At 36.1% G+C, this 15,534-nt stretch overlaps 1 protein-coding gene and 1 non-coding gene across 4 annotated transcripts in view; both read right to left on the reverse strand.

Annotated features, from left to right (window-relative positions):
- Nucleotides 1–15,534, reverse strand: part of LOC135126608 (protein artichoke) — a 491,663-nt gene that overhangs the window by 11,823 nt on the left and 464,306 nt on the right. Inside the window, exons 6-7 of one of the 3 annotated variants that reach the window (XM_064052641.1) lie at nt 14,901–14,975; nt 14,447–14,847 (exon numbers count right to left, since the gene is read on the reverse strand). The exons of the other annotated variants lie outside the window; for them this stretch is intronic. Coding sequence (XP_063908711.1) covers nt 14,611–14,847; nt 14,901–14,975 — 312 coding nt within the window. The 3' untranslated portion in view covers nt 14,447–14,610. Of the gene's footprint in view, nt 1–14,446; nt 14,848–14,900; nt 14,976–15,534 lie in introns of those variants that run through there. 3 annotated transcript variants of the gene reach the window in all.
- On the reverse strand, nt 3,101–3,184 carry Trnal-caa (transfer RNA leucine (anticodon CAA)). Its single transcript has one exon. It is a non-coding gene; the product is annotated as a tRNA-Leu (tRNA).

A 15,534-nucleotide genomic window follows, 5' to 3' on the forward strand; every position in this document is an offset into this window, starting at 1 on the left:
TACTGAGGGCTTTGTGATTTGCCAAATAAGCCGCTTGACACATGAATTCATCCACACATTGATCAATTCGATTGTAATTTTTTCTGACGTTGGCAACTTTATAGAAAATATTTCCAACATTTTGCCAACAATTATTATCACTAAATAACTTATAAATAAAAGATTTGTATGTTATGGTATTATCTAAATATGTAGTTGGTGAACAAAAGCATGATTTCTAGACAAAATTTGATTGGATTTACTTTGGATTTTTAATGTTCTTTGTTCCTTGCTTTTAATGCTTTTTGGTGTCTGTTGATGGTTGTTTGATGGATAAAATTCAATACAAACATGGACACAACATCATTTCTCGACAAAATTTGATGATTTTTATTAGTTTTTGAGGCTTTTTGGTATCTGTTGGTGGTTGTTTGATGTTTCTTTTTTTGGTGATGTTTTGTTGTTTTCACATAAAATTTAGTCAAAACATGAACAAAAGCATGATTTCTAGATATAGTTTGATGATTTTTGATGTTTTACTTTGGTTTTTTAATGTTCTTTGGTCCTTACTTTGTATGCTTTTTGATGTCTGTTGATGCTTGTTTGATGTATTTTTTGATGATTTCACATTAAATACAACACAAACATAGACACAACATAATTTCTGGAGAAAATTTGATTGTTAATTTTAACCAAACATGGACACATCACATCGGTACAAAATTTGATGATTTTTATTAATTTTTGAGGCTTTTTGGTTGTTCGATGTTTCTTTTTTTTGTGGTTTTTTGTTGTTGTCACATAAAATTTAATCAAAACGTGAACAAAAGCATGGTTTCTAGACAAAGTTTTTAAACGTTCTTTGGTCCTTTTTAATGGATTTTTACACCACAAACATAGATAAAAGATAATTTCTGGACAAAATTTGATGATTTTAATTGAGTTTTTGTTGCTTTTTGGCATTTGTTTCTGGTTGTTTGATTTTGTTTTTTTTGTGGTTTTTTTGATGTTTCCACATAAAATTCAGCACAAACATGGATCCAACATAAGGTTTTAGTTGAATTGTTAGAGTAGTTTAAGTAACTTGTGCGATGTCGAACGTATAGTTCTGTCCTTTCTGGCAGATATTATCCACCAATTGTCTTGGAAGATTATAATTACGCTTTGGAATTAGAAAGTTTGGTTACATGGAATTCTTTTCCAAAAAATCGTACTAAAAGTAAATCATCCGGGTGTGTATCTCGTAGAAAATGTTTTAAAAAGGAGAGGTAACCAACTTTATGTAAAGTGGTGCGGGTTTTAACAACACGCACAATTGTTGGATTTATACAAAAAGAATAGCATAGTCATATTCTTATCAGTCAGTCAAAATAACCGGCAAGATGAAGTTGGCTGGAGTCGATGTACAAGGTTTCCATTTGCTAGAATTCATTTTAAGAGAACTTACGATTTACGATGGAATTAAAACAATACATGAAACTTTCAAACCTACAAAACGTTTAAAAGAATTGGACGAAAGCATCAAAAAACAAATTAGATATCTACAGCGGTATCATGTTGAGATTTGATGATGGTGCCAAGGAGCAATCATCTGTCAAACAAATCTTGATCAAATACATCAAGGAACATGCGGTGGAGATCATATACGTGAAAGGAAGAAACAAAGAAGATTATCTCATTAAAACTCTAGGAAAAGACTGCCCCAAAATTGTGAATCTTGAAGCCATTGACGACTGTGTGAAATTGACAAAGGAAATCCCAGCATGTAATAATCATACAGCCTGACTGCGAAATATGTGCAAAAAAAAATGGGAAAAAGCTCACGATACGAGTATGTCACTGTATAAAATTCACGGTCCTAAGTGGTAGCAATGTCGAGAAAAAATTATTTGAAATTACATATAAATTGTTACACACGCCGCGGGTAGTGTTTCTTGACCTACATAATTACTACAATGAATGGAGAGCGACGAAGTATAAGAACCAAGAAACTAGTGCAAAACCTGCAAAAAGACGATAAGGACAGTCGTGTATCAGTTACTTGCCGTAGCTGGGTGGGTTCGGTTGTGTTTGATAATGGTGTATTTTACAAATTCAGAGCGTGTCGACATGGTAATGCTGTATGGGGTGGCGGATGGGAACTCCAAATCGCGCGATTCCGTGTGCGCGAACATTTACGTCAGTGGTACAGCATCTCCGAGATCATGGTACCTTCGAGCCTCAAACCCACGAGCGTGGCCGTGGTAGGACCGAAAGAATACCTACTGCAGGCGGAAGAACACCTTTTTGGAACGCGTCGAAGAAGAGCCCGAGATCAGCACTCGCCGACTTGCAGCTGAAGTTGGAGTTTCACAGTTTGTAGTGCATCGTACATTAAAAGAACAAGCCCTACATTCATACCACGTTCAAAAAGTACAAGCATTGGAACCCGCTGATTTTCCACGTCGTGTAATCTACTGCGAATGGTTGTTACCCGAAGTTTTTTTACGTATCCGTGAAAACATGTTGCGCCGTGCTGAAGCCTGTATTGCGAGTCAAGGACGACATTTTCAACATTTATTGTAAAAAGGTAGTAGTATTCTAGTTGGCTCTTATTTTTGTTGCAATAAACCATGTGGAATCGTTGTGGCAAGGACGTCAGAAGCAACAGTCCCCTTGTAGCATTACCAAAAATCGGTCCTTTTTAGGATCACCATTGGTCCTCCAACGAATAATTTTTCGCATTGACCTTTCACGATGAATGAATACATGAATGAGGGGATCATAAGCAGCAAAAAGTCAGTTTTACTTTTAATTGAAACTGAAAGTGTTTACGTCGTTTTTATTCGAACGTTTTTCCAACTCTGTTTACAAGGTGGCTCAGTGCCTTCGTATCGAGGGTGGTTCATGGGGGTTTTGCCCCATTCGATTTTTAATTTGTTTTTTCTATATTTCGACTCTACTAGGGTGGGGGATGTCGTGGTTAACATATTTGCATAGGTTTCGCAGTCGCCCTGTATATCTAATATTAAAAAATGTTCCTGTTCATTAAATAACTAAAAATATTTACAAATGGCTGTATTCTATATTTCCTCAATAAATAGTATGACATTAAAATGTGTTTTATTTAGACGCAAAAAACTGTCAGGTGTGGGATTCGAACCCACGCTCACTTTCGAGAATCAGAGCTTGAATCTAACGCCTTAGTCCACTCGGCCAACCTGACTACGATACTATCCGACCTCTGCCGAGTTCAGGCAAGACGATGACCCGAACCGCTGTCACCAGTGCATGTCTTTCCTATGCGCGAATATCTCTTACTGTTTTCGAGTAAAACAATTTTTTTTATATTTGAGCAACAACAAGTACACCTCTAACCGATATTTATTTTTACACAAGCTGTCTCACAAATTTACCGGAATGCATTTTTTGGAATAAAAAACTTTCTGTCGTAAGCCGTTTGCCACCCCCAGAACGCCTGAATACGTCTCTGGCAGTATCAAGTGCTTTGAAAGGACATTAAATAAAAGTAGCAAAAGTAGCTAATTGTTTTATTGAATCATACATTTCTTGAAGCATTGTATTTGCTAAAATAACTAAAACAAATTAATACTAAATAAAGTAACACACAAAATACGATTTCAAAAATAATTGCTCCTGCAGAAGTAAATATCCGTATCCATGGTTTTGCCAAACAATATTCCGTAGCATTTTGATCACTAGAATTTTTGAATCCACTATAATCGTTAATAATGATGTGATTCGGGGACTTGCATCGGCTGTTCTCTTTGAAGACTATAAGGCCCGAATTCTGTAACTTAACCTTTTAATAAGGGATCCGTTTGTTAAAGGCATTAGCCTAAAGGAAATGTGAAAGTGAATCCTTTAATATCTTATCCTCTATTGCATCCGTTGGGGAGAAACTTGTGCGTCAGTTTGACTTTATGTAAAGGAACGAACGGATGTTTTTACTACGATAGTATACGCTTTTAAAAAAGGAACGCTTGCGTTTATTATTGTGTCAAGAGAGACGGAATCTATTGTACATAACCTCAAATTTTCACAATATCGGTATGGTTGGTGTGACGGGCTGGGGAGATTTTTAAACTTAACTTTTGTTAATTTATGAGATATGAAATTCTTGTCGTGGTCTTTGTGCCTGACATACAGTAAAAGTATTATTTATCTGCTCGTAGGTTGGTTCGTGATGATGGTAACACATTTAAAAAACTTAAAAAAATAAATAAACATTTTATGAAATCATGTACATTTTTGGAGATATCAGTACTGGCCCCTTATGTACCAACACACTGGGGTGGCAACTGGTCAGGAGAGTCTGGCCTTTAATGGATTTTTTGGTCTTTTATTAGTAAAGGCTCCTCCACAGGAGTTGTTTTTGCAAAGTTGTTTATTAGTTACCAGTCTATTTGGAGCATCGTAAAAGCATTTGTATTTCCACCAAATTGGGCTTAATTAACTTCAATATGACGATTTTTAGTGCTTTTTGCTAATATTAACAAATTTAAACCATGAAACTATAAAACTGGACAAAGACATCATTGTTCTGGCTCATATATACCTTTATTGTAATTCCTCTAGGATAAAAAATCACAGATTCTCCATTTCTTCCCTTTTATTTAGAAACGGTCACTATTAAAACGAATCAAACTGACAGATAATTTGCATAAAGTGACACATATGACCATACGTTGCACAAGGGAAACTATAAAGGACTTCACCTTTATGCAACGGATCTATAAGGGTCCTTTACGTTTTAGAGAATAGGAATGTCTTTATGTAAAGGACAATCCTTTTACCAAAGTGCCTTTATACTTTACAGAATTCGGCCCTTAAAGGCCCGAATTCTGTAACTTAACCTTTTAATAAGGGATCCGTTTGTTAAAGGCATTAGCGTAAAGGAAATGTGAAAGTGAATCCTTTAATATCTTATCCTCTATTGCATCCGTTGACAATATCGGTATGGTTGATGTGACGGGCTTGGGAGATTTTTAAACTTAACTTTTGTTAATTTATAAGATATGAAATTCTTGTCGTGGTCTTTGTGCCTGACATATAGTAAAAATATTAGGAGTATTTATTTGCTCGTAGGATGGTTCGTGATGATGATAACATTAAAAACTTAAAAAATTAAACATTTTATGAAATCATGCACATTTTTGGAGATATCAGCACTGGCCCCTTATGTCAGTGTAGTAAAAGTGTTTGTATTTCCACCAAATTCGGCTTAATTAACTTTAATATGACGATTTTTTAGTGCTTTTTGCTAATATTAACAAATTTAAACCATGAAACTATAAAACTGGACAAAGACATCATTGTTCTGACTCATATATACCTTTATTGTAATTCCTCTAGGATAAATAATCACAGATTCTCCATTTCTTCCCTTTTATTTAGAATCGGTCACAAAACTAATGAACTGACAGATAATTTGCATAAAGTGACACATATGACCATACGTTGCACAAGGGAAACTATAAAGGACTTCACCTTTATGCAACGGATCTATAAGGGTCCTTTACGTTTTAGAGAATAGGAATATCTTTATGTAAAGGACAATCCTTTTACCAAAGTGCCTTTATACTTTACAGAATTCGGCCCTTAGGTTTGGATGGGTGTAAATATATAAATTGTTTTGAACAAGCACGCTTAATAGTATTACTACGTTGTTAGTCACATACATTTTTGCCTATCTTCACATACTGATATTTAGTTGTACATATATATCGACGCAAAGAAGAAGCTTGTAGAGGTGGTACGTAATGGTGGGATGGTTGAGACAGAACCAAATCTATCAAATATGACATTGTAATTGTTAATTGTCCAACTCTAATCGATACTGCAGTTGGTTTCGTCTCCTGCTTGAATGATCTGCGCTGGTAGTCCGCTAAACCACGTCGAGGGTGGTGGTGAGTGTCGGGATGCCTGAGAAAGTTGAGCAGCGTCTCGAAGCTCTCCCTCCCTCGCCCATGCATCCCTGTGAGTGTTGAAAATATGTTTCTGCAACCTGCCCCGCAACATCCTATGACTGCGATCATAGGGGCATGTTACAAATTCCTCTAAACAGGAAAAAAAAATTATATAATTTACATAGTATAGTAAAAACATACAGGGTTATTCAGCTAAGATGACCCATTTATGTTTTTAAAATAGGCAACCCAAAATACCGATTGCACCTGAATCTGGATTACAAAAAATGTTTCAAAATTAAATTGTATCAAAGTTTGCTAAATGTACAGAAACGTCAGTGTTGACGTTGGTCAATGTCAGAAAAACGCCTATGCATTCAATAACAAGAAAACCGACATGATCCTTAGTTATGGACACGTTATGGAGAATGACACAAAAAGGCTAGGCGTACAGCACAATTGTATGCCCGAACATACCCTGACCGTGTGGCCCCAACACCCAAAATTTGCAAGAGGCTATAAAATTCGTTGCGTAAGAAAGTGGCCTGCTAACAAAAGGAAATGGAACCAGACTGCAACTAGCTTGGAAAATGAAGTATAACTTCTTGCGCAACTTAATGAGAATTCTCATATGGGAGTTATGGGACAAATTGCTATTGCTAGATTGCTAAATAAATTTCATCCTAACCGCTCTAACCATCTGCATCTGGAACATGCACTTCGACCCACAAACCAACCACAAAGATTGAATTTTTATAACTTAATAAGAAACCAAATGCAAATTAATACAAATTTTATTGAGTGTTTTGTTCAGTGATGAAGCCAAAGCCAGCAATTTATTGCAGTTGCATAACAGTCTTAAATTTATTGAATGTGTTTCGTTCACCTACCAGGCAATAAAAAACACAATTTGCCCACAAAAATCTCTTTTAGATTCGGCAAACATGTCGGTTTTCTCGTTATTATCGTAAGAATGCATAGGCATTTTTCTGACACTGACGTTTTTATACACTTATAAGCAAACTTTAATACAATTTAGTTTTGAAACATTTTTTGTAATCCAGGTTCGAGTGGAATCGGTAATATTGGGTTGCCTATTTTAAAAACACAAATGGATCATCTTAGCTGAATAACCCTGTATACTTACCCGTTTCCCTGGATTGTTATTTGTTAATTCTTGATATTATGCGGGTGGTCTTGATTTTATATAAGATATTAATCCCCACTTCTGCGCTTACTAAATCGGGTAAATCGACAACCACAAAAGAGGGGGATAGTAAGCGAGATTGCACCACCGATCCCGACCCCGACCGACACGACCTTACCAGAACTCGACCGAGGTCAGGTCAACCGACACCAATCGAGTTTGCACGACCGATCTCGACCCCGACCGACGTAACCTTACCCGAACTTGACCCAGGTCAGGTCAACCGACGACAATACCTGACACGATCCTAGATACAAAAAGCCTCAAAAACTAATAAAAATCACCAAATTTTGTCGAGAAATGATGTTATGTCCATGTTTGTTTAAAATTATCAAATCTCCAGAAATTATATTTGTGTTATATTTAATGTGAAATCACCAAAAAATCCATCAAACAACCATCAACAGACACCAAAAAGCATAAAAAGCAAGGACCAAAGAACATTAAAAAACCAAAATAAAACATCAAAAACAGTAGTTATATAGTGGAGGTTCTAGGCCTGGTCAAATGAGGTCAAACTGGCCCAGCTCCCCCATTACTTTTCATCGGGCGGTCATTGACCTTTGGTCTTAGTCGCTGCACGTGGCTGACCTTGACGGACTTGCCTTAGGTCTGTACGTGGCTGACCTGTACGTCTTGTCACCACCTTTTGCTCGATCGACCCGACCCGTTTTTCCATAATCAGGTTGGCCGAGCGGTCTAAGGCGTCAGATTTAAGCTCTGATTCTCGAAAGGGAGCATGGATTCGAATCCCACATCTGACAGTTTTTTTTTCATTCTTAATTTTGCCGTTTTGACTTGCGATTAAATAAAACACATTTTAATATTATATTATTTATTGAGGAAATATTGAATACAAGCAATTGTAAATACATTTAGCACTATTTAAAGAAAAGTAACATTTTTTATTATTAGCTATATGTTTATCACATGCTGGTATTTCTTTAGATAATTTCACAGAAACTTCAATTGTTCCGAGGTTCACAATTTTGGGGAAGTCTTTTCCTAGCGTTTCCTTAATATAATTTTCTTCACATTTTCCTTTTACATATAAGATCTCCACGGCATGTTCCTTGATGTATTTGAACAAAATTTCTTTTACAGATGTCTGCTCCTTGAAAAGCGACTATGTAATTTTTCCTGTATCAATCCAACTGTTGTGGGTGTTATTAAATCCTAACCATTTTACATTTTACCTTTCTTTTTTAAAACTTTTTCAACTAGATGTACACCTGGATGTTTAACTTTCAGTAGTTCCATTTCATAGAAACCACCTAAAATGTTTTCACCCTTTTCATCTTTCAAAAAATATGTGGTTGGATTAGTGAGATTAATTTTTCTTAGGCAGTGCCTCCGCTGCCGGCGCCGACTCCAGTTAACCAGTCGCTTGCCAGCGCCGGTTTTTGTCAGACGAACAAACGGTTGCCGGCGAAGTGCCTAACCTCAAAAAGTGGCATAAGGTATAAGTATAGGCTACAGCCAAGGAGGTTTCTTATTATTAGCCGAACACCAACAGGCGTTAACCCAATTACGGTGTCCCAATGAAAATGGAAAAAAAAAAAAAATATATATATATATATATAAAGATCTTTACACAATATTCCTCAACATTTTACACTGCGACCTTTTTTTCAAAGTGGATGTCGATATCTGGTAGGAGTTCCTGGAGTGTGTTTTATGTCTGCTGCATCCAGCTTATCGGTGAATTCACTAGGGAATTTGTTCTTGACTTGTCGACATAAAATAAATCTTTGTTTCTTGATCTAATTGTTTGAATTCTGTATGTAATTTGTGCCAATAATTTTGGATTGTCGATAGCACCATTTAGCAATGATCTCAAAAATAATATTCCCGCTACTTTTCTCCTTGTTTCTAGCGACATTAGACCAAACCGGCTCAATAAATTTCCTTGTGAGAAACCACGTTGCGGGTACACGCCATCTAAGCGGAACACCAAACACTTCAGGAATCGTCTTTGTACTTTTTCAGTTGATTCAGTATTTATTTTTGTTGAAGGATTCCATACAATAGAAGCATACTCCAATCTGGTGCGAACTAATGGTTTATACAGACATATGGTTGTCTCGAATTTAGAGAAGTCTTTTGATGATCGCATTATAAATCCCAATGTTTTACAAGCTCTGTTCGTAATCGTGACGACATTTTCATTGAAAGTTAAATGCTTGTCAAATGTAACGCCCAGATCGTTGACAAATTCCGGCCTTTTAATTATATCAGAACCGATGGAATAATCAAAACTAAGTAAATTTTTTTTCCTGGAATATGTCATGACCTGACACTTGGCGAGATTTATACGCAAATTAATACGCAGACACCATAGGTGTATTTTATTTAAAGTTTCCTGCAAGTTCCGACAATCCTGAATACTTTTTATTTGACCTCAGTTTGAATATCATTTATAAAAATGTTAAAAAGCAACGGCCCCAGAACCGAGCCCTGAGGGACACCGGACTTTTGATAATATAGATTAGATATATCACCGCGACACTGAACATATTGAAATCTATTCATCAAATATGAAGAGAAAATTTGGATTAAAGATTGAGACAAACCAAATGAGGTAAGTTTCTCTAGGAGTATTTTGTAGTCCAGTCTGTCGAAGGCTTTTGATAAATCCACGTATATAATGTCCATTTGGCCAGACCTATCCAGAACCCTAGAAATAGTTTGAGTGGTGTTTATAAGATTTGTCAAAGTCGAGCGTCCCTGAACGAAACCATGTTGACTTTCGGTCAATAATCCGCTAATGTGTCGAATTAGTCTTGCATGTAGAACTATTTCAAACACTTTTGAGAAAATGGAGATTATAGCTATCGGTCGATAATTGGAAATTTCGGACTTATTCCCGCTTTTTAATATTGACGTAACCCTAGAAACTTTCCAGACATTGGGAAAACTACCAGACTGGATAATAATATTGAAGATTCTGCACAACGGTTGTGCTAGAACCCCACCACAGTCTTTAACAAAAAACGATGGTACTCCATCAGGTCCTGCCGTAAATTTGGAAGTAAGAGAGCCAATAGCAGACTCTACTTCTTTCACATTAATCTTATGTATATCAACTATATTGTTATTAAATTTCCTCGATGTAGAAGAGTGTTCTGTCCTAGTTTGATCAATTGAAAAAACAGATTCAAAATATGTGGCGAAACTATTAACAATACCTTGTGGGGAACTTACTTAGTTCAAATGAAACATTCTTGTTCATATTACTTATAAAAGTCCAAAATAAATTCGGATTTACTTTAAAACCATTTTCTGTTTCCAGTAAATGCTGTTTGTATGCGCGCTTAATAGCCGATTTAACTTTCGATCGCAACGTCTTAAAAGTACTAAAGTCGATTCCTGAATGAGATTCCTTGAATTTAGACCACGCTTTTTGTTTAAGCTTAATAAGTGTAATCACCGCTTTGTCAAACCAAGGTGGATATTTATTGCAAACAAAAGAGCGCTTTTTTGGAATAAACTTGTCGTATAGTCCATAAATAACGGATTAAAAGTAATCTAGGGCACCATCTGCAGAATCACACTTATTTAGAATAGACCAATCAACTTTTAATATTTCGTTATACAGCAGCAAATAATTTGCTTTCCGAAAATTATAACTCAAATGTTTATTACCACCTAAGCATTTACTGATATTTAGGTTGTCCGTGTAGTTAAGAATAACATTCAGCGCTGGATGATGTGAATCTTCGCGAAGAAAGGGGCTACTCTTACTGACAGTACAAGAAAGTGATGCTGAGTTGTTAAGAACCAAATCTAAAATATGTTCATTAGAATTACGTATGAAATTGGATTGAATGAATCCCGTAAAGGACAGAAAATTCTTAAATAAATTTAGGTGCTTTGTGTTAGCAACGGAAGAAACTCCATTATAAGCTGATAAATTAAAATCTCCCATTATCAAGATGTTATCAAGTTGGATACAAAAATTACCAAATTCCTCAAAGAAAAGTTCATAGTCAATAACAGTTGATTTAGGAGGAATGTAAATACAAAATACATACAAATATCGGTTCCCAGTTTGAAGCTTGGTGCCTATTATATCGATCAAAGGTATTTTTTTAAGAAAATTAGGTAATGCTACTTCAATGCAGACAAAAGTGTTGCGGACAGCAAGCAAAACGCCTCCGCCTAAATGCAAACCAGTTTTTTCAAAAGAGCGGTCAGTTCTAAAAACATTGTATAAGTGTGGATCTCTGAATTATATATACCGTTACATAACCACGTTTCAGTCAATGCAATTAAATCATAATGGCATTCAGAAGATACAGTTAACAACTGAGATGTTTTCGATCGCAACCCTCCGACATTTTGATAGTAAACATCCATCGAAGAAAGGATACATATTGAGAGGATACATCTGTAGTACATCTCTATTAGAAGCATTAGCATCACATTTATCAACGCTATTCATATTAAGGTTGAAACGATCTGTAAGAAAACTATTATTCGGCGTCATATTGTTGGAAATAATATTCAACTCACTGCCAGAAGTATTCAGATTACTCCTAATATGATTGATTGTGAATCTTTGGTTTTTACTGACAACTTCTTCCAGAGTCTTATGTGTTCTTTCAAAACTATGACTTAGAAAATCAAAACTAGGAGTGCGATCTAATATAAAAAATTATTCTTTATTGAACATGGATCAGAAAACAAATCCTTTTTAAAAATTTTCAGAGCCGTTTTATATGATTCGCATAAATTATATTCCCATGCTACATGGTTTAAATTTAGATCCTCCGGCCGATTGCGTATAGTTTTACAATTAATGCAGCATTTCTTGTTCACTGTATCAAACTCAAGATTCGAAAATGGACAATCCTTAATTTTGTGCTTTTCAGCAAACAAAGGACAGCTAACTTGATTTTTACAATGTGCGCTTCTGTGGAAAAAGCCGTTGCAATTAAAACAGCGTGGCACAGTTACAGAATCATAAACTGAACACGGATTGAGACCAATGAGAACATGGCCAGATTTTAGCAACAAGTTGTATGTCGCTATATCGACTTCAACATCGGCTTGGAAAAGATTATTATTTGACCGTATTGGCCAAAAACGAATTAATTTATAGAAAGATGACTGCTGAATTAAATCTGGATTTTGCTTTTTTAAATAGGATGGTAATAGATTTTGAGAAATATCTTTAGAAACTCCTACAATTCTAATTTTCGGACGGAGCGGATCGATTTCTTTTATGTTATAATTATTCGAAAGATTAACAGATGCAATTTCCTGAAACTTCTTTTTACCTATACAGGGTGACTGCGAAATATGTGCAAATATTTTAATCACGGCATCCCCCACCCTAGTAGAGCCGAAATATAGAAAAAACAAATTAAAAATCGAATGGGGCAAAACCCCCATAAACCACCCTCGACACGAAGGCACTGAGGCACCTTGTAAACAGAGTTGGAAAAACGTTCGAATAAAAACGACCCAAACACTTTCAGTTTCAATTAAAAGTAAAACCGACTTTTTGCTGCTTATCATTCGTTCATTCATATACTCATTCATCGTTAAAGGTCAGTGTGAAAGTTTTTTGGTAATTTTGATTCTGACGGATGTTTGGTCCTTGTGACAACGATTTTACATTGTTTATTGGAACAGAAATAAGAGCAACTTAGAATGCTACTACCTTTTTACAAGAAATGTTGAAAATGTTGTCCTTGACTAGCAATACAAGCGTCAGACCGTCGCAAGAGGTTTGTTGATAGGTAAAAAAACACCGGAGTAGCGGCTGCCACTTTCACTTGTTGAAGCTCTTCGATTATTTCTGGACACTGTTGATTTCCACAAACGAATTGTTTCATCCAACGAATACACGTTTCTCGAAAACCGTCTCTTGAATTCGTACTTGTTGACGACTATGTGGAGTTCCATCGGACAAAAAGTGAGTTACACAACGTGGACAATCAGCGGGCTCCAAACCGTGCACTTTGTCAACATGGTGTGGATTTGACCGTGTTTTTTTAATGTAGGATGCACTACAAGCTGCGAAAATCCAAATTCTCCTTTCTGCCCCATCACGACCACGATCGTGAGTTTGGGGTTGAAGGTACCATGATCTCGGAGATGCTGTACCACCATATCGACACACTCTGCATTGGAAAACTGGACCATACACCGATTTCAACGACCGCTCGATAATGACTGGCCCTTTTCGTGTTTTTCACGTTGCGATTAAAAAAGTGCCTGATAAAGTTACTTTTTGGTTCTTACTCCGAGTCCCCTACCCATTCATTGCAGTAATTATGTAGGTCACGAAACATTACCAGCGGCGCGTATAACAATTTACATTTAATTTCAAATAATTTTTTCTAGACACTGCTACCACTTAGGACCGTGAATTTTTGCCAGTGACATAATCATATTGTGAGCTATTCCCCATTTTTTTTTTTGCATGTATTTCGCAGTCAGCCTGTATTATCATGACACGAAATAACCAGACCTCCCCTAGACACACTTTTTACTTCAGTGACGGCAATTCCCTCATCAATAATATTCACATTTTGCAATAAATCAGACCTAGTCTTATCAACAGACTGACTTTCGTTCTTTGGTTTTACAACTATTTTCTTATCAGATGTAACTTTGCTTGCATAAGAGCATGCAACAGGGGTGTTTACTGAGGGGGTCTGTTCACTGAAAGCAGGTAATTTTGAACCAAAATATTAACCTCCGAACGTAAAGCTTTAATCTCACTAATGGCATCACGGCATTCCTCCTTAATTATAAGTATTACGACATTCCTGAGCAAACATTAAATCAATTTCACCAGAATCCACCTTAAAATTTTTTAACATAAACAAACTTACTGAGTGACAGTTGCTGCAGCGGCAGCGCCGCCAGTGGCGGTGGTAGAAATAGTCACTGACAATCACAGATATTTAATTAATAATAAACACTAAATACCAAACGTACAAAAGCTGCAAGCCGCTTAATAATTACTTGGCCTAAAAAGGCAACGTTTGTTGTGTATATGGACTAACTAAGCTAAATTAAATCACAATAATAACACTAATTACTCAAATACAGGAGCACATGTTTAAATGTATAGTTGGATTGCTGCCTGTTTATTATTTTATTGCATTTCCGACACTTTATCCCCATTCAAACATACCGTATTCACGTATGTAATAGTTAGTTATTTTTTGGCCTCGACAATTACTGTAAAACTGACATTTACGTATCGTAGTTAGCACGGACCTAGGTAGATAGCCATTAGGCTGACCCAAAAATTAAAAATGAAAAAATTATCTGTCCTACCTTCGGAACAGTTGCTAATTATAGAGTGCGGTAAAGAGTGACTTTTCGAAAAGAAAGTTGCAAAACCATTTATTAACATAAATTACACAGTTTGAAACACTTGTAAAGTTAATTCCAGACGCTGTTCCTATGTTGAAGCTGGGCTTCTCCACCGTGACCTAATTGGTTGAACCCACAGTAACTGAAGAACCCATTATTTTCGTAGTAATTATTTTCTTATTTCGACAGATGTTTCAACATATCTGCCATGCTATCCGACTTCCAGCCTCTATGACCAAGCAACATATCATTCCCTGAAAATTTCCTCTCGTTATAGCAAATTCCACATAATTTTAGTTCTTGAATTCGATAAGGTGATCTTGATAAATTTTTTTCGGCTCTAACATCTCGTATCGTCAAATTTGTGGTCTCCTCGCGTCGACAAGTACCAAATACTCCGACTATCAAAACAACCTGAAACTATATAAATTTGAGAATGTTTTTTATCAATATGAGCTGCAATTTGCCTTTAAAAATAAGAAATCCTTATCATTCATTTTCTGGGTCGCTAACCTTCTGATTTCCGAGAAGAAAGCCACAACCTGATGATATTCAGTAATATCAATATTTTTCGTAATCAACACCAAGGTTCGCAACATGGAATATTGGCTACATAAGGAGGACGGTTTTAACTTCTCTGCTTGTTCAGCAAAATGTTCAGAAACATCACCAATTTTCTTAACTTCCATCCATTCATCAAAATCTTTGTACGCTTTCTCGTAAAGTTCTTTAGATTTACCAGGAATTAACGAATCGATAGCAGATTGAGCAGCCACTTCAATATCAGAAGGCAAATTATCCTCTGAATCACTACTTTTTGCACATAAATTGCTTTCACTGAACGCTTGTGCAAAAACGTAAACAAATCAGTAACTACTAGGGATGTACCGACTAGTGGCCGACCGGTCGGATAAGCCGACTATTCGGCCGTTTTTCATCGTCGGCTGCAGTCGGCGACTGATCGGCTAAACAGCCGATCGGTCGGCTTTTTTTATTGAAATTAAAATAGTATATAAAACAATTAAACCCGGTTTACAGAACCTCAATTAAAAATTTAATTGCGATTTAATTTTTAACACCGCGATAAAGTACCATATGACC

This window comes from Zophobas morio, unplaced genomic scaffold, assembly GCF_036711695.1.
Source record: "Zophobas morio isolate AGI-343-1 ecotype UQ-CSIRO unplaced genomic scaffold, CSIRO_AGI_Zmor_V1 ptg000011l, whole genome shotgun sequence".
Lineage (NCBI taxonomy): Eukaryota > Metazoa > Arthropoda > Insecta > Coleoptera > Tenebrionidae > Zophobas > Zophobas morio.